Genomic DNA, 21,782 nt, shown 5'->3' on the forward strand with positions numbered 1-21,782 from the left:
TCTGGCTCGTTTCTGCCTCAATAATGGAGTTTGGAATATACAGTGTAAGTTCTATAGAGTCATGTCGCATCCTGAAGTCTGCTATAACTCCAGCAGCTAAACAGTTTTATTATTTTTTAAAATTTATTTATTATTGTTAATTCATTAATTACATTGTATTATGTGACACAGTTTCATAGGTACTTGGATTCTCCCCACCGCTCCCCAAACCCTCCCACCATGGTGGATTCCTCCACCTTGTTGCATAACCACAGTTCAAGTTCAGTTGAGATTCCCCCATTGCAAGCATGTACCAAACATAGAGTCCAGCATCTTATTGTCCAGTCAAGTTCAATGGCTTCTTAGGTATACCCTCTCTGGTCTGAAGACAGAGCCAGCAGAGTATCATCCCGATCAATTAAAAGCTCCAACATACCATCAGCAAAAATTTACATCATTATGGAATTAAAGCTAAACAGTTTTATAAGGTAAAGATACTGGTTGCCATCCTCTTTACACAGAACCGCCACATAATGGTTGTTGTTTACAGTGGAGTAAGTTTTTCAAGACACAGTTGCCGCTTCAAGTACCTTTTAGCAGCAAGCATGTTAACGGCGCTAGTGAGAAATAATAGGTGCTGCAGAGTTTAGCCATAATAACTAATTGAATGGGCAGTTAATGGCCGAGGCTGGAAGCAGGTAATCTGGGAAAATGTGGGTAGGATGCAGAATTAGGAAGGATGAGCTCTGATCTATTCTTGATACGTCTTGACCTGGGTTGGGGAACTTCACTGTCCACCTTCTAAAGTGATTTTCTTGGATAGTGGTACAGGATTATGAGGGCCAGAGTTTTAGTCTCCAAAATGCACATTTACATAAAAATGACCTCTTCCTTCCTTTGAGAGAACATGGTCTTCATGTAGAACAGGCATTGGGAAAGGCTAGGACAAGGGCCCTCGACATTTTTATGCTGAGGTTTAGTCTGTTCTACTCTGGTGCAACTAAATGACCTTCTCAGAGCTTCTGAAAGGAAAATTCTGTTTCTTGACTTACATTCATATTCTGTTTATACAGATTTGCCGAAAAGTGCTGAAAATGTGGCTTAATGATTAACATGCTGGTTGGGGAGCTCGCAGCCCTTGTTGGAAAGCCTGGGTGTGAGTCCTGGTTGCTCCTGATGCTCGCCCTGGTAGCAGCAGGTGATGGCATCTGTACTTGGGTCTTTGCCATCGTTTGTGAGATCCGCGTTCTGGGCAGGGTCCCCGGCCTGGCCCAGCCCCGCTGTTCGGCAGTTGAAGGCTGAACAAGCAGATGAGCCGTCTCTGTTTCTGTGCCTCTCAAATAAATGAGATAAATTAATTTCAAAGTTCTATAGCTGTATTTAAATTTTAGGAAATATGTAGAGTTGGCTAAACATTTTTGGACGTCAATGTTTTTATCCCATTATTTAAAGGCTGCCTTTTATCCACCATCTTTTACAATGGTTAAATAGAAACATTACTTTCTGAAGAAAATTTCCATCAAGACATTGAGTAAGTCCCTTATTTGCATACCTCTTGCATTGCTTTATCATGCAAAATGAAGTGTTAATTTTAAGACCAGAAGAAAAGAAATGTCCAATTTTAAGTGTACACTGTGTAGGAAAGCAGGGATTGTTTTTGCAGCCCTCTTTCCTCATGCCATTCATGTTTGAATACATTCTGCACAAATCGGCTCATGAAACTTGTTGTAGTAAATTATTCTCATGACAAGTAACGAGCACTACTCATTGCTAAACTTTTATTAGACATGTACATTTTCATTTCAGCTAATATAATATCTATATAAATTTTCTGAACGAGAGTTTTTTTTTCTCTATGGTGACCTTATGTCGCTGAGCTGGGATGGCATTTGGTAATCTGGTTTCAAGGCACTAATTGCATTGCTGTCAAGTTGTCACTAGACAAATGTGCTCAAATAAATAGTTTTATATAGAAAAACATCCTCTTTTCCAGTGGAAGTATGCTCTCTATAGTCCTCCTGGAAGGATGTTCTAGAAGCTCACCTCTCGTTTGTGTCTTTGTGTGTCTGTAAGAACCTGAACAGTGGAGACCAGAAGTTTTGCCACTTGTTTCTCTTCAAGCCTTCCAATTTTTCATACGAAATAAACCGCACGTTTCCCCATTTATGATTTGTGCCTTCCCCACACTGCAGTGCCCTGACTTCAGGTTCCCTTCTGCTAGAGCATCTTCCAGTGCCAGCTGCAGTGCAGGTGTTGGGAGGCTCCGTAGCTTGCTGCATTTGGGTGTTCCGTGTCCCCCTCCCTCATTCCCTTAACACCATCTCTAAGTGGTTCCTCTGCTACTCTCTCAGGGCTGCACACTCTGTCCACCTGCTCTCGCATGGAAGTTCTGCCCACAAAAAAGTTAGATAAGATCCTTCCTTGGAGCAACACAGTCTGTGCTTTCGCTGCCCATTTGCTCGACTGCTTTCAGGAATGTATGTGTGGAGACAGCTCAGTTTGCTGGAAGGAGCACCTTTGCTCCTTTGCACTGCACTGGGCAGCACATCATCTGCTAAAGAGGGATGTGCATTGCAGAGTGGATTAGTACCATGGCCCAGGAAGAGTGTGTGTGCCCAGCCCTGGGTACAATTAGTCAGTCATCACTTGATGATTGCTTGCATTGCTTTTGTGACGTGATTCATTGGGAACCACTAAGTGTCATCTGAATTATAAAATGGTGCATAACAGTGCAGCTTTGGGCGCAGATTCGATAGACTTTGCTATTATAATGACCCCTCTTTTTCCTCTTATGCGTGTCAGGAGCAGGTTGCTTTCTGGTTGGTCCATTTACACAAAGTTGTTCTATATAAAAGAGCAGGGGCAAGTAGGACCTTATTTCTGTCTTCTTCTTTACTAAAATCCCTCTCTGCTTATAGCAATTTCTAATTCCATTGCTTTTTCTTACCTGGGGTAGCAGGGCTGGTAGTTGTACTTATCAAAGCATTTCTATAGGTACCTCATAATAAAGCATCCAGACTTGTTCTTGGATGCTTATCAGTAATACTACAAGGGGTCGGGTGATTCTCATTTATATTCCAAGATAAAATGTTGCAGGTCTTCTAGCACTTGTACTGTCCCCTGTCTTCCAAGATTAGATAATCACAGAACACAGCTGTTTAATAGTAACAGTCAAATGAATGAACAGGTTTTAAAGTAGATAGCTGCTTGAGAGTTGAAAACAAGAAAATTTTAAAACATTTCTATTTTATTAGCTACATTTCTAAAAAAAAGTTTAAGTAAAGCAATTTTAGCTAAATAATAAGCATAAGATAAAAAGTAAACCAGCAGCCCATCTACACTTTATTCCCCAAGTTCTATGTCATTCTGCATAGGTAACCTCTGTAACTTGTAGGGTAGACCTCTACCAATCATTTTCTGTTTAAATGTATACATCTTCTCAACTTGATGTTCTTCTCCCTTCTCAAATATACCTTAGACCTATTTGTATATAATTAAGCATATACTAGTACTGCATATTTTTAATAACTCAATAACAATATAAGTAAACCATTCTGTTATTTGGGTATGCCATATTTTATTTTAAGTAGAACACAATGAATGACTATTGATTATTTATAGTTTTCCCTCTTTATGAACAATAATGAAATTAATCCCTCTTTATAATAAGTCTTTGCTTCTCTCTGCCCCTATGTCTGTAAAGAAATTTCCATGAGACATGCTAGTTTAAGGGCTTTGAGAACAGATTTTATTTTTGGTAGGTGTTGATTGTTCTTCCCCATAACAACAATTACACTCTGACTCCAAATAGTTTAGACTTATTTCCTCACACAGTTGTCATTATTAGGCATTAAGTGCATTAATTTATTCTGAATTTCACAGATTTGTTTTCCTATTCTATGGTTGTCTTCCTCCCTCTTCTGTTCCTGCCTTGTGTGCTGGCTGGGTGAGAGAACTCTGCCAACCCATTATAAACTGGGCCCATAGTTTGTTCATAAGACTTTGATTTTACTGAGAAAAGACTGGAGTGTAATTGAGTATGAGAAGCTTGGCTCTTAGTCCAGTGTGGCTGTCCTTTGTTGCTACCTTGGATGTGTCTGTTTTGTTACTTTAGTTTCCTTGTCCTAGGGAGTAACTTCAGAGTTTTAATGCCTGTTTGGTGTTTCTCAGTCTGCAAGAAGGAAATCGGAGCAATAGCAGACTAGAGAGAACAAGGGACATCCCAAAGGGTGTGACTTTTTTTTTTGGACATGATTCCAGCCATGGTATTCATCCTGGAAAGAGTTCTCAGCTGCAATCAGTCTCTTTCACCCCCTGAATGTCTGGAGCTTGAAGATATACAATTTGATGCAATTTTACTTCTGTTTGTCAGGAATTATGGCCATTCTGTTCTAGCTTCCTTCTTGTTCCCCCAGTTGTTCCTCATCTGACTCTTCCATTGATTTATAGGACCCATAAAACCCTCGTTCTCTTGCCTCTTTATTTCCTCAGAATTGTTTCTTGTGTAATCAAAGAGATGTTGGGCTTTACACCTGACAGTCAGATGCCAGTTGATGGATCATAAATTTAGAGGTCCAGCAAATAGCAGGTGTGAGAACCCATGCCAGCTGGCAGAGGAGTGATGTTTGCTGCTCCAATTTCATTTGTGGAGCACAGGATGACAAGGACTCTGATTTTGCTTGAAAAGCTGGAGCTTTGCATCTTAAGTGCAATTGTCTGATCTTTAAATACTTAGCATTTTAAGCAATGAACTGACCAAACCATCTGTGTATTGGATGTGGGTCTGCTTTAAGTCCACCTGTGGTGAGCGCCCTTTCTTTCTTTATTCAACGATGGTGCCTTATTGTTTGTGATTTTATCTCATGCTGTGTAAAATATTAGCATGCAATTTTAGTTCCTGACATGAGCTTCTGGAAACACATTATACTTTCAAAGCAAATCTTTTACCATCATTCTGTAATCTGAAATATGAGTGGAAATAGAATAATGCCTTTTTAGTTACAGCATTAGTATACAGCATTTCACCCACTTAGGAAAAGAAGACTCCTAATGGCATTCTAAAGGCAGTTTCTTTGCTTCTTGTTGAAATCCAGTGAAAAATAAAGCCTCAGCGTGCTGGTCAGTTAATGTAAGGATGAGAACGGATGTATCGTGATCAACAAATCCAAACTGACCTAACCATATGGTTTTAAGATAATTAGACTGCAGCGATAGTGGGAACTGTGCTGCTTGCAGTGATTTATGGCATTCCATTTAAAGGTTTGATTTTTATCATGCACGTGTGTGTTATTCAGCTAACACTTAATATGCATCTTCTAAATGCAGCACTGAACTGAATGAATCCTTCTAGCTGTGTGTCTATAGATTGAAAGTAAAAGTTGATGCTTGTTCTTTGTAATTTGAGGTATGGTTGACTGCATGGGTTTTATGGGCAGCAATTCTTGTCTTCTGATAAAGTGAGGAAGTGGTTCCTCATTTGCACCCCACTGAAAAAGAACATATTAAAAAAAAGTGAAAGGAAACTGAATATACTGTTTCTTTCCAGAGGCAGAAGTGGAAGTGATGGAGGATGTGTTGTGTAAGTGTATGAACTCGAAGTTGCTAGTTGGATATCCAAATAATGACCTGGAAAAACATTTCTAGTATTAATGAGTTTTAGTTGTTTTTATTAGCACTCCTTTGAACCCTACACTGGGAGCATTATAAAACGAACTTATTCTGATGTGATTTAATCCAAAATGTATTTTAGTCATAATGGGATTAATGTTGGCAGGAGATTTGTTGCCTTCAAGTTGGAAAGTTAAGTTGTTGGTGCTCAGTGTGGTAGGCAGTGGTGTGAATGTGTGTGTGGAGTACGTGTTAGGATCCTGCTGCTTACCCAAGGGAGGGTTTCTGTGAGGACTTTATGGAAGGAAGGGAGCACTTACTTTCATGAAGAAGACCATGTTCTCATCTCCATATTTTTTTGACATCACAGTTCTAAAACCTTTGTTGTAACTTTTATCCGGAACCCTAATTCTCACACTTTGTATTTCTTACACTGTTGTGCCTTTTCAACCATCCCTGGTGGAATGAATTTAACGTGTTGCCATATGTTTACCTAAAATATCTGAGGAAGCCAAGTATGCTGGAATTACTAACACTGATATTGCAGGATTTGTTTTGTATGTAAACGATGAGAAAATAACATGTGGCATATATATGATAACATTAGGACTATGCAGGGTGTTATTTTGTCAGTGTTGGTCTTGGAGAAGGAGACATGGCAGCTCCAGTACTTGTAAGCGCCAATCACTGGACAGACTTGGCAGCCAAGCTGACTCATCTCCTGGACTGGAACAGTGTGAGTGCTGTATCCAGCACAGGTGCAAACGTGGCCATATCTGTCATTCACCTGGTGTTGGTAGATACTCAAGTCTGCTTTCCACCCTTTAATGCTGTCTTTTTCTTACATCAGCTTGAAATGAATGACTCTAACCTCTCCCATGTGCAGATTCAGAATGTTGATCTTAAAGAGGGCTGGCTTTTTGAATTCATATATTGGTGTTTATGTAACTGACAATGTGTTTTAGAGATTTATATAAATGTGTTCTGAAATCCAAAATCAGCAATAATCAGGACTTTAGGATAAAATATGGAAGCTTTTAGGCTTTATGTAGAAGTACACAAAAATATAACAAATGACATGCTTTTCTCTGTGCTATTAATAATTGTCAGGAAAAAAATTATTTTTCCCCTGGTTGAATGATGGTAGGCATTTGATTTCACTAGAATTGTAGAGGAAAAAACATGTGGGAAATGATGAGTGTTTGGATGTTACTTTGAGCAATGAGAAACAATTTAGGTGTGCATCGTGAGAGAGGCTGTGATGGCGCAAGGGAAAAGGGTCTTCGCGGTGATTCACAGTTGAGACGGAAGCTTCAGAGTTTGTCTAGAGCCGTTGCCCATCATGATGGATCAGCACTGAGTGTGACAGCCCTAGGGGGTAACTTGAAAAATGAAATGGGACAAGATAAAAAATAATATTGTATGGCAAGTCTGGAAAGTCTGCTGTGATTATTTCTTCAGAGATTAGGTGCTATGATTTTAGTGTGTAGTTATTTACTATTGTAATTTATAAAACTTAAATATGTAAGTAATTTTAGTGTAAGGACTTTGTTGTGCAAACCTTGCTCTTGAGAGTTGTGCCTATGACAGAAAAGAGGGCGCCTGTATAATGGTTAGCTTGTCTCCTCTTGTTCAGAATATACACCGATGTTGCTGACTTAGTTTTGATGGGAATACACTCCTGTGGTCTTTGTGTTGGAGTCAGCGACACCCATCAGCTGTCCGTGTGGATGACTGATGTTGTAACAGACTATGTGTTTACGCAGCACCATTTAGGATTAAAGAGATGGTATACTGTACTGAAGCAGTTATATGCCATTAAGGCACCTGAAACTGACAGCAGCAGTGGTTACTATAATGACTGGAATGCATATTCATGAGATCTGTGAGAAGTTATCGGTCTGTGTGTTTTCTCTTTGCCTTCCTTAGGGACTGTCCAGTAGAGCTGTTTCTTTCCTTGATACTCCATATTTCAAATATTAGTTTATTTGCATTAAATATTACATAGTGAAAACTTACTTTTTGTTTCACTGTGCTTAAGCATAGGTAAATATTTGAATTTTTTTCTTTTAGAAAGAGCTAATCTTAGAGCAGTTGTCGGTTCACAGCAAAACTGAGTGGACAGTACCAAGAGTTCCCATTTACAGTTTGCAGGGACCCTGCACATGTACAAACTCTAACTACAAGGGTCCCTGCCAGTTCCCAGGATGGTACATCTCTTGCAATTGACATACTTGTATCAACACATGATTTCATGTACATTCCATAGTTTCTGTTAGGAGTCATTCTCAATGTGATGACTCTTTTTAAAGACACAGTCTTGCAGTATCATTTAGTATTGTTCATGCCTACATTGGATACAAGTGTCTACATCTTCTTAGTAAATATTTGATGAATAAATGAATTATTGTAAATGTTTGATGGAGTGCATGTTAACACTCCAGCATCCCCTGTTCAGATTGTGCAATCTTAAGTAAAATTAAAAATTGAAGGTACAGTGTTTTTAAAATGGTGGAGGAAATGTGTGATCTTTCTGAACTGGAATGATTTTTGCTTAGGGAACAATAATTCTTACTACCTGTATTACTACTGATGGAAGAATAGTTTCTTCTTGAATTAATACTCATAATTAAAGAGTATAAAAATGCTAATATGTAATTTAGTAAGGATTTTGAATATTTAATTGGATAGGTTGCTTCCATTGCATAATATTTTCAACACAATTTCCTCGTCTTTTTTTAGGATTTATTTTTATTGGAAAGGTAGATTTACAAACAGGAGAGACAGAAATATCTTCCATCTACTGGCCCACTTCCCAAGTGGACATAATGGCGTGAGCTGAGCTTATCTGAAGCCAGGAGCCAGGAGCCAGGAGCCAGGAGCTTGTTCCAGGTCTCCCATGCAGATGCAGTGTCCCAGGGCTTTGAATCAACCTGTACTGCTTTTTCCAGGTCAGAACAGGGAGCTGGATGGGAAGTAGAGCAATCAAGGCGTGAACTGACACCTACGTTGGACCCTACTGTGTGCAAGGCAAGGATTTAGCCACTGAGCCCTTGCTCCAGGTCCTGCTTGTCTTTCGATAATAAGAATTCTTTTTCCTAACATGGAGTTGGAAAGTTGTAAGGCTAAATCCAAAGACGAATTTAATTTGTAATGTTGTAAACATTCATGACATTGAAGTTCCATTTGCACAGTGCATTATAGAGAAATGGTTAAAAATATAGCTAAACCTCCAAGTTACATCATTTGTGGCATTTATGAAAATTGAAATGTTTATGGGGGGCACTGAGCTCTGGTAAAGAGAGTCTGATTTGATGTATATAATTTTCTTTTTAAAATTTAAAATTTTAATTTAATTGAAACTTGAGAGAAACAGAAATAGGTAAAGATTTTTGATCTGCTGATTTACTCTCGAAGTACCTGTAACAACTGATGCTGAGCCAGGGCAAAGCCAGGAGCCTGATGGTCCATGCTCCCTTTGGTGGAAGAGACTTAAATAAATATGGGAACTATTAATCCATTATGAACAAGAAAGCATGCCTAAAATCTACCTTGCTGCTATCAGCACCATCCATAAAACCCACAGGGAAGAGGGCAGATGTGGCAAGAGAAGAGTTTCAAACTTTAGGAACTCAGTGCATTAAATGAATAGAAATTAAAAAGCTCACATCAATTGAAAACTGCTGTAAGAAGTCACAAAACATGGGACCAGCATCATGATGTAGCAGTTAAATCTCCCCTACAACATCGGTTAGAGGCAACAGTTGGTGTTCTAGTAGCTCTGCTTCCAGTCTATCTCCCTGTTAGTGTCCTGGGAAATGCAGCAGCAGATGTCCAAATACTTCGGTCTGATGGAAGACCCAGCTGAAGCTCCTGGCTGCAGTCATTGTTCTGGCCCAGGGCTAGCCATTGTGGCCAACTGGAAAGTGAAACAGTGGAAGGAAAATCCAGTAACATTTGGAAATGTCACTCCCTTCCCCTCAGAAGTTGAGAGAACCATAATTCATATAGTCAATAAAGATAGAAGAACTCAGTTAACATCATTAAATAACAGTTAACATTTGTTGAACTCTCCATTTAACATGAGCAAAATGTGTATCCCAGACCAACTTAAGCAACTTAAGAAGAACTGAACTTATGCCAGATCTCTTATGTGACCATAATGCAACCTAAGTAGAGATTAATTACAAATGACCAATGAAATAATTGGGCAGTGATTGTGTAGGGGGAGCTCTTCCAAATGGAAACTGTTCTTCTACCTCTTCATCCTTGATTGTTCCTGGCTTTGAACCTAAGAAATGAGTTCTTTTTCATTGACAATGTGCCAAAATGAGAATGAAGCGTATTAGTTGGCTGATAGCTACAGTAAATCATGTTTCTATCCACTTTATCTTACAGCTTCTCTGTTAAAAGGACTAAAGCATGCCAACATAGTGCTGCTTCATGACATCATCCATACCAAGGAGACACTGACACTTGTGTTTGAATATGTGGTAAGTGAAGTGAGAATTTTAGAGTTATAAAGTTGGAATGTAAGTCTTACAATGTTGTTACAAAGTTTTATCTACCAGTGGCTGTTGTGAGACTTGGCAGTTTTGCACAAACAGTGGCCCTGTTAAAAGACATTTGAGTAATATAGATCTTAAAATAAAAATCCAGAAATTGTTAACTTAGATTTTCATTAAATATTTTATCTCTGTAAAATGTGTATTTTTTACCTGATTCTTGTTAATGCAGTCCCTGGAAAACAACGGTGGTGGCTCAGCCATTTGGGTTTCTGCCATTTGCATGGGAAACCTGGATAGAGTTTCTGGATCCAGGCGTTGGCTCACAATAGTCCTGGCTATTGTGAACATCTGGGGAATGAACCAGGAAGACTTAGAAGCTGTTTCTCTGCTATTTTAAAAAAATCCTTATTAGCATATTTTGTATGTGTGTGGCAGAGGAAAATCGGATACATAGAATTTAGACTTCAAAGTTCTTTCCCTCAGTTGACATTTCAGTTGTTAATTAAAACTTCCAATTTGCATGGCACACAATGGAATGATCTTATTGTGTTGAGAGTGTCACTGCAGGCAGACTTGGACTTGAACTCATAATTAATCTTTCTCCGTTTCCCTTAGAAAACCATATGGTATTTGTGTAGTATGACTGCGGCATTTAACTGTAGAATCATGAAATGTAACCATGATCATTAACATCCCAATTTTCACAGATGGATCTGAGAACATGTAATTTATAAGAAACAAATGACATTGGTGCAGACTTCTATTGAAAACAATGGCTGTTGGTACTGTGAATATATTAAGGTTGCATATTGTATTTACCGTACTACAAAAAAGTACAAAAAATTTGAAATAGTTTACATTTTTCCTTTAAAAATACGAAAGAATGAGTATGTACAGCAGTTTTATCTTGCCGATGCCTGAGAGTGTTTGTCATTTGAAAATTGTTGTCTAATGAAGAAGCCATTCATCTTGTCTATTTACATATAAATGATAGATTCATTTGAATAATATGGTAATGTGGCTGCAAGGACAGCTAGCAATTGAGCAGTTGCATATATTACATGCAACCAAGAATGTATGCAGATTCACACATCAATAGAAATATAATTTCTTCTGTTGAATCCCTGATTTTGAAGTCGATGTATTCAGCTGATTTAGGGTACACATTTTTGGATTCATATTTTTAAGTGTGTTTACTTTACATATTTCAGTTAAACCTAGATTCTTCTAACTAGACTACTTTTAAAATGTTCTATAACAAAGAGATTTCAAAAATATACTTGTTTCCCTCTTCAATTGGATAAATCAAAAAGTTTTGACCACACAGTCAATAATGCCATGTAGAAAAAATTAAGAAAAAGGTGAGACTATGTCTTCCAAATCTGTTTTGTTTTAACAAAAAGTATCTGAAAGATAAAGAAAGAAAAAGAGACTTTTCTGTGTGCTGGTTCGCTCTTCCAGGTGGCCATGATGGCCAGGGCTGGAGCCAGGTAGAAGCCAGGAGTCTGGAACTCCCCCAGGTCTTCCACTTGGATGGCAGGGGTCTCCAGTGCCTTCCCAGCCAAAGTAGCAGGAAGATGGATCAGAAGTAGAGCAATCGGACCTTGAAGGGATTGGAACTTGTGGTCATATTGGATGTAGGCAGCACAGGAGTTGGCTGTTATCTCACTGTGCCACAGTGCTGGCCCTAAAGGTAAACAATACCTTAGGCACTAGTGAATTTTCTGCTTTGACTTCCTGATGAAGTTTTCAAGGGGTTTGTGTGTACCTGTGTAGTCTATGCCTCACCAAGTATAGGAATCTCACAATAATGGATGTAAGAGTGTAAGTTCATCTTTAAAAATAGAACTCTCTAACCTCACCCTTCTATGTTGTTTTTACAAATATGACATTTTAGGTTTCAAAAAAACCCAAAAACCTAAGATGCAGAATCATGAAATAGGACATGAAAAATTAATTGTATGGAAGAACTACTTGATGAAATTACTTTTAATCATTATCCTGAAAGTGATTCGACAGCTAATAGAATATTCTTGAATATCTGGAATAGCATGAAAAATTTCTAAAACATTCTGAAACCTTTTATACTCTTAGAATTATTTCATTTGAAAGGCAAAGAGATTCCATGAGACTGAGGCAGAGTTTATATCCATCCCCTAAATGCCCACAGCAGCCAGGGTTTGGCCACTCTGAGGACCATAGTGCACCGCTCCTTTCTGGTCCTGCAGAATGGCAGGGAACCGGGTACTTGAGCTGTCATCTGAATTATCATCTTAGGGTGTGAGTTGGCAGGAGGTAGATCAGAACCCAATCTGGATCCCTGCTATGGAGTGTGGGCTTCTTGAGCAGCAACTTAACTCCAATAGGTAACAACTTTTCAAATTGTGTAGTTGCAATGACCAGGAGGCTGCAAGGTTAGGAGTGTGCTGGGAAGGGTCCTCTAAAGGTTTTGGTGTCTTAACTCAGCTAGCATGTGGGTGCGTGGGAGATGGGCCATTTTCAGGGCCTTATACACTAGTTGTCAGATGTAGACGACAAGTCAGTAACTCCCTGGAAGGAGTCTCATATACAGCTAGCAAAATAGAATGAAAAATGCCAAGGGAGAAGGTTGGAGGGAGACATGGGCAGTGGCTCAGTGGAAGCAGGGCTTCAGTTACACAAGACGGTTCAGTTCTAAATGTCTGCTGTGCAACGTAGTGTCTCAGGAGTGCAATATGTATATGTCAGAATTTGTTAGGAGGGTGTATTTTTGTTGTATGCCCTGCCATCAAATAATAATGATAATAAAAGCATAGAAAAAATTGGGGAGGTGATGAATATGCTTGTTACCCTGATAGCCTTGAAAATCTGTGTCACCAAATGCAAATAAAGTGGTTTATAGATTTTTGGAAACTTCTGCAGGTGTTTTTGTAGTGCTTTCCATTTTACAAAGCTCTGATATTACCATTAGACTCTCCCTTTAGTCCTTTGGGGTAGGTAGGGCATGCGCCTTGATCTGATATTCTGTCGATGAGGAATAGTGTCTGGAGAGCTTTAGGCTGATTTACTAAGGTTGTTAGTCTCGTCAATAGAATTAAAATAAGCCTAGCCTGTATCTGGATGTGATCTGAATGTCTCTGTGGCTGCTGTTTGCCCCTCTCACCCGCCTGTGTGGACTTGCCTTCACAGAATGATGTTCCACAGCACGTATGTTGTCAGGATTCAAGTGTGGAAGCTAAAAGTTAGGTTCTGCCTTTTCACCCAGTGACACCATTTAACCTATTATTTTGTTCTCTGCTTGGTTTGTAAATCTGTGAAGAACTCTTTAATTTGCATACTTATATACAACATCTATTCTTGGAAAACACTATCTCTCCACCAGCTTTCAGAAAAAACTAAGAGCCAATAAACATTTTCTGCTTTCTTTTGAGACAAACGATGTGTGTATTCATGAATTCTAAATGGAGGTGATCACAGGGAAGGTGGGAGGTAAAATTCTTTAAGAAATCTGAAGGAGATCAATGAGGGAGGCCCCCTTGTATTTGAAGAACATTCCAGATGAAATAATCGTGTGTGATGCAGCCGGATTCCTGTGGCTGGGATGGAGTGAACAAGGATGAAAGGAGGAATTCAGAGACCTGGTTGAAGTTCAAATCCTTTGGCTTCATAAGGTGTTATAGTCATACTTTTGGGTTTAACTCAGGGTGAGATGGAGTCAGTAAAGGGTGCAGAACAGAGATATGGTTTAATGTGACTTTATTTTAATCGGGTTTCTGTGGATGCTCTTGGGAAAATGGGCTGAAGGTGGGCAGGTTCTAAACAGGTAGCATTACCAGTTCAGATTGATGTAGGCATTGAGTTGACATCCTCTGGGACGCAGTGGGATTCTGCGTGAAATTTTATGTGATTGAGAGACAAAGGGGAGTTGGTGATGACCCCCAGGTCATCGCTTTAGCTAGTGTAGTATGTGTGCCCAGTATGAAGTCATAGATGCCTGTTACACATGCAACTGAAGATGCCAGAGACTGTTGAACATCAGTCTTGCATTTGGGAGATTAAAGAGATTTGGAAATTGCCTGAGCCACACACATTATTTTAAAAAGAGAAGTAGATATGATCGCCAGTTTGGATCTGTGTTGCAAGTCCAAATGAACCACACCTAGTACGCACACCCTCATATCATCCATACCCCTTTACCAAGGCAGAGTGGTAAAAGGGGCAGTGTTACCAATTATGGATCTCATGACTAACTTAGGTTTTTTGTATTCCTGAGAATCCTGATCAGTCATGTTAGAATTCTAGGCATCTTGCCGAGGATACCATATATACACAGGGAAAAGTCCTGGACTACTTGGATGAAAACTGATACCCCATCAGACAAGGTCAAGTTGGGTGCTAAATATAGGACCGAAGACAACTCAGTGTGTAGCTGAGGTGCTGCATGTCACCTTCTAGCTTCACAGACACTGGGGGGAGCTTAGATAAGTTGTTTCTACAACTCCCTCTATGAAAGCCCAACACATGGCATTGTGACAATAATGTAATAATTATTGCACTGGGGCTACAGCATTTGAGAAGTTATGCTTGAGTCAATAAGCATTACACCGTATGAATAAAGAAATGTAGGACTGAACACTAGAGCCCTCCACCATTCGAAGTCAAAGTGGTAAGGACTGAATAATGGCTAGGAGTGTTGGAAAAGTTCTACCAGTAAAGAAGGACGTTATTCATAATTGCAGATAAAACATTTACTCGATACAGAGGCAGACAAAATTTCACAAGTAGAAGGGCCATCTCTGCAGTCCCCGGTGAAGCATTTGGCCCATAGGAGGTGCTTACCAAAGACTTTGTTGAAGTGGGTGAATGGCATTTGGAGCAGGAAGAGGGAGACTATAATAGATTCACCCTTTAAAGCAAGCAATCAAGAAAAGGTATTTGTATTTTTTAAATTAAAAAAATTTTTTGGCTGTCTGTATATTCTTTCTTTTCCATCTATTCTGTAGTCTGCTTTTTCCTACTGAAGCAAATATTTGCTAGGGAGAAGATTATAGCAAATCAGGCTCCATCAAAATTAGAGCAGGCTTCAGACTTTGAAATGACCAGCGATTCCCTCGGTGTTTCAAAGGAATTAATGCATCTGGCTGCTTGGTTGCATGTACTGGAGCTCTCCAAGCAACAAGAGATTATGCTTGGCAACTTTAATCAGGAAAGCTTATTGGGGATATTATTTGGCTGACAGACATATTGGGAAGAAGTTAAAAAAAGGACAGGAAAAAATGTGAGATTAGACTGGCAGGACTGAAACCTACATTATGCCACGGAACTGCCTCCTGAGAACACTGCTGCCACCAGAAGTGTGGGCACTGGGCGCTGTTCCTTGCTGGCCTGGCTGCCCTGCGTGACCAGCTCCTGCTGCTCTGCTGCTGAAGTACCTTTGCTGCCGTGGGATCTTGGCTCCTCTCGCTAAGCCGGGATTTGTTGTGTTCGGTTGATGGAGGTAGAGTGGCGGGCTGGATTTGGCTCTACAGAAGGCTGAGAAAGCGTCTTAAGTGTTTCGGCTTTTCTGGTAATGAATGGGTCTTGTCTCTCTTTAAGATTTAAAAATCCAGAATTTTCCCAACATAGGACTACATTTAAATACAATGAGTGCTTTCCTTGATTCTCTTCCAATGCTTTCCTGCCCCTCATCCTGCTCTCCTGCAAAACATGTCTTGGGTGTCCTCTAGAATGAGTTTATTTTCTGGTCCTATTTAAGTTACATCTCAAGTGTCAAATGAATTACAGGTGACATTTTCATGTTTCTGTTGCTTTGAATCTTTTATTTATAATCACCAATGCAAATGGACAAAAAGAGTGCTGGTTTTTAAAAGGTGATCAGAAACACGTATTTGAGATGTAGCTACTTAAACTTACTGGAGAACGTTGGTGAAATTCAAATTCATACACGTTAAAACTTGATAATCTTAATTCTGTTTATGCAAGAACTGGTCTTCTTTCCTGAGTCCAGAAAATTTATCACTTTCCTTGTGAGACGCCTTAAAATAGAATAAAAATGAAAAGGGTTTATTTTTTTTTTCACTTTGGTTGAATAAGTTTATTCAGAGCCTATTGATTAACGGATTGGGATCAGTGTGGAGGAAGGTCTTTTGGGGAGTGCTTCAGGGCATCGTCCTTGACCCTGTTCTACTTGATATTTTTATTAATGACTCGGATGAAGACATTTTGATGACATGCATGACTTGTTTGTGTGTTACAGCCGAGAGCCATAATTAATGCTTGAGATGATGGAGTCAAGGATGAAAAAGAATTTACTGAAATGTTGAATCTAACCTACAAGGTGAATGGCTGAGGGGTTAAATAAAATCGTGATTTTTATTTTTATTGATTTATTTTTAAGGAATCAGTTTAACCTAATGCAGAAGAACGGGGTGGAAGAAAGATAGCTTCCACATAGTTGCTGTTTATAAAAAGACAAGGAGCTTCTTCTGACATTGAGATATGACCACTTTATAAAAGCAAATCCAGAGGGCCTGGTGCCATAGCTTGGTTAGCCAATCCTCTCCCTGTAAGCACCAGGATCTCGTATGGGCAATGGTTCATGTCCCAGCTGCTCCACTTCCCATCTGGCAACCAGCTTATGGCATGGGACAACAGTGGAGGATGGCCCAAGGCTTTGGGACCCTGAATTCACACGGGAGACCTGGAAGAAACTCTGGCTCCTGGCTTCAGATTGGCTCAGCTCCAGCTGTTGTGGCCATTTGGAAACAGACTGGCTGATGGAGGATCTTCCTGTATCTTCTCTCTGTGAATCTCTATTTCCAATAAAAATAAAGTAAATCTTTTTTAAAAAGAAAGCAAAAGAACAAAAGGCAAGAGCGCCACTTTTGCTGTGCTCTGCACTTAACTGTGTCTCACCTACAAGCAGAGCAGGCAGTGCTGCATGGAGCCGATTAGATGGCAGAATGGGTCTGGTAGAGGAGCGGAGAGTTTCCTCAGGAGTCTAGGAAACATACAGGAAAGTAGACAAAAAAGTGTCCTGTAGATTCCACAGGGTACGAAGCCATGCCCAAGACTTCGGCAGCTGCTGCTTTGACTTAATTTTAAAAAAGATTTATTTGTTCATCATTGGAATGTGAGCTAAACAGAAAGGATGAGACAGAGAGGAAGATCTTCTGTCCACTGATTCACTTCCCAAGTGGCTGCTATGACTGGAGCTGAGCTGATCTGAAGCCAGGCAGCCCAGAGCTTCTTTTGCGTCTCCCTCGCAGGTGCAGGGTCCCAAGGCTCTGGCCGTGCTCAACTGCTTTCCCAGGCCATAAGCAGGGAGCTGGCTGGGAAGCAGGGCCTCTGGGATTAGAATCTGTGACATATGGGATCCTGGAATGTGCTTTAACCCCATGGTAGCCGGGCCCTGATTTGGCTTAATTTTTCACAGAATGTTCATAAAGTTTGTGTTATCTCTAGAATTGTGTTATCTGTAGAATGCAATGAGCACTGTATTACTGGAACTATTCAAGCAGAGGATAAATACATTGACATCACGAAGACTGCTTGGGGAGTTATGTGCCTTATGGGAGTGGCATTCAAGGATGTAATTTAGAGGTGTTGTTCCATTCAGTCTCATCTGAAACCATGGTGGAGGAATAAGGCCTCTCCTTGCAGATTTGGAAATCCAGACGAAGATATCAAATACCCTGTGCATGCCCTTTCCCAGAGGCTGCTTGATCGTGTATCTTCCCCCAGGGTGGCATGAATTCAGGCAACTCCAAGTTCACATAGCAAAGCATTGCAAGAGTTTGTATCTATTTTATCAACCTCTTGCATTTGAAAAAAAAAGTAAATATGCGATTCATTGTGACCATTCACTGTTGATGATTCATTTACTCAGTTCCCTCAGACAAATATGGGTTGCCGTCTCTGAGCCAGGAGGCACCCATAGAGATACCCTTGCATTTAGGCTGTGCCCTGGAGGTCTGTGAGCTCTCACTGGGTGAATTCTACAAGCCATCTGAGTTGCGTTGCTGCCACAGACCAGCTTGTATCCCGGGTCTCCAACACATATATATGTCTTAATGAAAACCATAGAAGTGGAATCGACTCAGACTTTGTGGAAGGCTTTTGCCACTGTTTGTCTTGCACATATGGAGAGCTGGTTAGAGAGCATTACAATGTGGCTATGTATCCGGAAAGGCTATGGGGTGTTGGTGGGGCATGTCACTCAGAATGGAGCATCGAGTGTGAACAGACGTGAGCACCGTGCTCAGTATTGAATGTGCAGGCAGCATGAGGCAGAAGTCCCAACGATTGAGAGAGAATAAGGAGATGAAAGGGCTGTCTTCGGTCAGGCTCTCTTACTGGCTTCTTGTTTTCTGTAGTTGCCAGGACAAAGTCAGTTAACTTGTTGCCTGTCCCTTTGCTAATGGCTTCTTTTTCTGATCTGATGGAGAATCACGATTTCCCTCAGTGATGTTCATCGTCACATGGGGTGTTGAGATTTTATTTTATTTTTATTTATATCATACCCAGTCTCTCTTTGTTCTGGTTTTACCTCATGGTGTTAGCATTCATATTCAATAGCCCTAAATCATAATTCATCATTTAAATTCACATGACCTAGGATGAAAGCATGCCTTATTCTAACTTTTTAAATTCCTGATTATCCACAAAAATACCCTGTCCTGTATTCCATTCTAGAACTGATGAGTTTTGTGACAATATGCTATGCCTTTGTGGTTTTTAAATTTATTTTACTCACTCTGTTTTAGAATTTTAGAACTTAAACTACAGACACTTTCTGGTATGGAACTGATATGGAAGACAAGTACTCTTTAAAAATTACTTGAAAAACAAACTCTGATACCTTTTCATTGATCTTATTTCTGTCCCTCACAGGAATTATAATTGTTACGAAAACACAATGATCTCAAAAACCTGTACTCGTTTTGGGGACTCTGCAGAGTAATGCACTAAATGTAACAGGACTGACAGTAATGATCGGCGAGGGAAAATTAGTGGAAACGATCAGCAAAGAAAGAAAAGTTGGCATCTGATTAAAGTAGCCGAGATCAGGATAAGGCAATCAATAATTCCAATTACCTTCGCATTAAGTTTGAATAGACCATTAGGTAATTGGAGAAAAAAATCATTAGCAAATTGAGCTCCGAGTTATAAGTATATATTATTATACATCATACAAAATAGGGTGATTAGAATTTTCAATAATTTTCAGAATCAGTAGTTTGATAAATGACCATCATTCTAATAATCATTGCATTCTGTTTCCCTATTATCATGTCTTTAATTTTACACATGTTTAGTTAACATCGCAGAGTGTTTTAGTTTAATGTGCATTCTGTTTTTTGGTCAAGGAACATTAAACCACTCCAGGTTTAAATCATTCATTTTTTCGATGTAATTGTTTTTATGCAATATAATTGCATATAGATTAAAGAATCAATTCATTTTAGATTTGCTATAAAACAGCAGTTTAAATTGCCAAGTTTTTCACTCTTTTACTGTTTCTGATTGCCTTCTGAGTAATAAAATGTCCTTATTTTCATTTCTTGATTTTTTTTGTCATTGTGATCATTCACTTAGTATTTCCAAGTAAGGATTGCTTCTGTTTCACTTGCTTTGCTTTAAAGGAAATGTAGACCCTGGTTTTCCTGCCACCTTCTTGACCATCCATCCTTATGACTTGAGTTTAGTTGCACTATAATTTTGCACAGAGTAGCCTTCAGTACTCACATTCCTATGCCAGGCAGTTCTTTGTAAGCAAGGCTAATATTATACTGTGATTACTTTATTCCCCTCTATTCAACTTTGGACCCTTTTACAATTAATACAAATTTTGTATGTAATTTTCTTGTTAATTTTAGCTCTTTTGCCTTAGTGCATACGCCTAGGGATGCCCTTCCTTTTGGGTTGGAGTTATTTCTTTTGTTTCTTTGGGCAAACACAGAGTGTACAGTAACTAACAGCTTTTTTTGACAGAGTGTCATTTCTTTTTTTGAGACACTGCATTTCTGAAGATATCTCTATTTTGCTTGATTGACGTCTTGGCCAGAGGTAGAATTCTTAGTTGGAAATATTGCTAGAATTTCATTGGAACTGATCCATTGTCATCTAGTTTCCATTAAAGTCTTCCTATTTTTGTAGTGTTTTGAAAATTATAGAGCAGCTTTATTTTCATTGGATATACCTTTCCAATCTAGAATTTGATGTTCTTCCATTTGTTATTTGTTGCTAATTTGGCAGCTCAGTTGAGAGATAATTTGTGTAATAAAATTTCTCTCTTGAAGCACGTAATTTCATGATTTATAGTACTCACGGAGCTGTGGAACCACAATTAATTCCTTACCCTTAACAAGGACTCCCATACCCATCATTGGGCTCTCTGAATTCACTGTCCTGCTCTTGTCTTTGGTAATCTTGATCCATTTTATGTCTCTGGATTTCAGCAGACATTTTATTGAAGTTCAACTGTGTTAGCACATTTTGTAACTGCCTTCTTATCATAATGTTACATTAATTGTTGTAGCATCAGTATTTCATGCCATTTTTTTAAGACTGAATAATATTCCATGGTATGAATTTTCGTCCTTTTGTTTATCCAGTATCAAAGGAGGTGCTTTGGGGATTTATCACCTCTTAGCTAATGAGGACCGCTGGTCTACACATTAGTGTGTTGAGTGTTTGTTCCGAGTTCTTTGAGTCCATACCTCGGGGTAGCGTCCTGAGTAACCTTACAGCTCTTTTTGAGGAACTGCTAGGCTGTTTTATGAAGTATGTGAACCATTTCAAAGTCTAGCGAGGGCCTGGCATGGTTGCCTAGTGGCTGAAGTCCCCACCTTGCATGTGCTGGGATTTCCCATGGGTGCCAGTTCTCATCCCACTGGCCCCGCTTCCCATCCAGCTCCCTGCTTGTGGCCTGGGAAAGCAGTTGAGGACGACCCAAAGCCTTGGGACCCTGCACCTGCAAGGGAGATGCAAAAGAAGCTCTGGGCTGCCTGGCTTCAGATCAGCTCAGCTGTGGCTGTAGCAGTCACTTAGCAAGTGAATCATCAGACAGAAGATCTTCCTCTCTGTCTCTTATCCTCCTCCTGCAATATGGTATGGTTCCTGGTGAATATTTTTTCTGAATTCAGGTTTAGGATGGGGGTAGAAGCACACTAACACCTCCTGTTCCAGGAAGGTATGTCTTAGCTGGTTCAATTTCCCAACCTATCCCAGCCCTGACTGTTGCCACCATTTGGAGAGTGAACCCCAGATGAAAGAATGCTCGCTCGCTAGCTCTCTCCTCTGTTACTCTAGCTTTGAAATAAAAATAAATAAATCTTTAAGAGTTAAAAGAAAAGAGGACAGTTAACTGTGTAAGCTAGGTGAACAGGTAACTTAAGGATTAAATATCTGCTGTAAAGTACTTGAATTCCCCATGGTTTGGATTTCCATATTGTAAACTCTGTCCCTCCTTACTTGCAGATACTGCTAATTCCTGAATCTTCTGGTTCTGTGTATTTGCTGCCTTGGGCCTTTCCCCACTCCTGATTTAGAATTACATCTGGGCCTTTGTGTGTGTTTCACTGCGGTAAACTTGCAGCTGTTTGTGTTGACGCTCACAACGTTTGGTGAGTGGCGATTCAGGAGAGTAAAGATTAGCCATCGTGAACCTGATGTCTCATCCTTTCTTAATAAGTTTAAATATGCACG

General features: G+C 39.6%; 1 protein-coding gene across 2 annotated transcripts in view; it reads left to right on the forward strand.

Annotated features, from left to right (window-relative positions):
- CDK14 (cyclin dependent kinase 14) overlaps positions 1 to 21,782 on the forward strand; it is a 455,945-nt gene that overhangs the window by 185,412 nt on the left and 248,751 nt on the right. For both annotated transcript variants that reach the window (XM_058678236.1, XM_058678237.1), the window contains exon 6: positions 9,985 to 10,079. In XM_058678236.1, the coding sequence (XP_058534219.1) occupies positions 9,985 to 10,079 (95 nt within the window). The remainder of the gene's footprint in view (positions 1 to 9,984; positions 10,080 to 21,782) is intronic.

Source organism: Ochotona princeps, chromosome 20 (assembly GCF_030435755.1).
Source record: "Ochotona princeps isolate mOchPri1 chromosome 20, mOchPri1.hap1, whole genome shotgun sequence".
NCBI lineage: Eukaryota > Metazoa > Chordata > Mammalia > Lagomorpha > Ochotonidae > Ochotona > Ochotona princeps.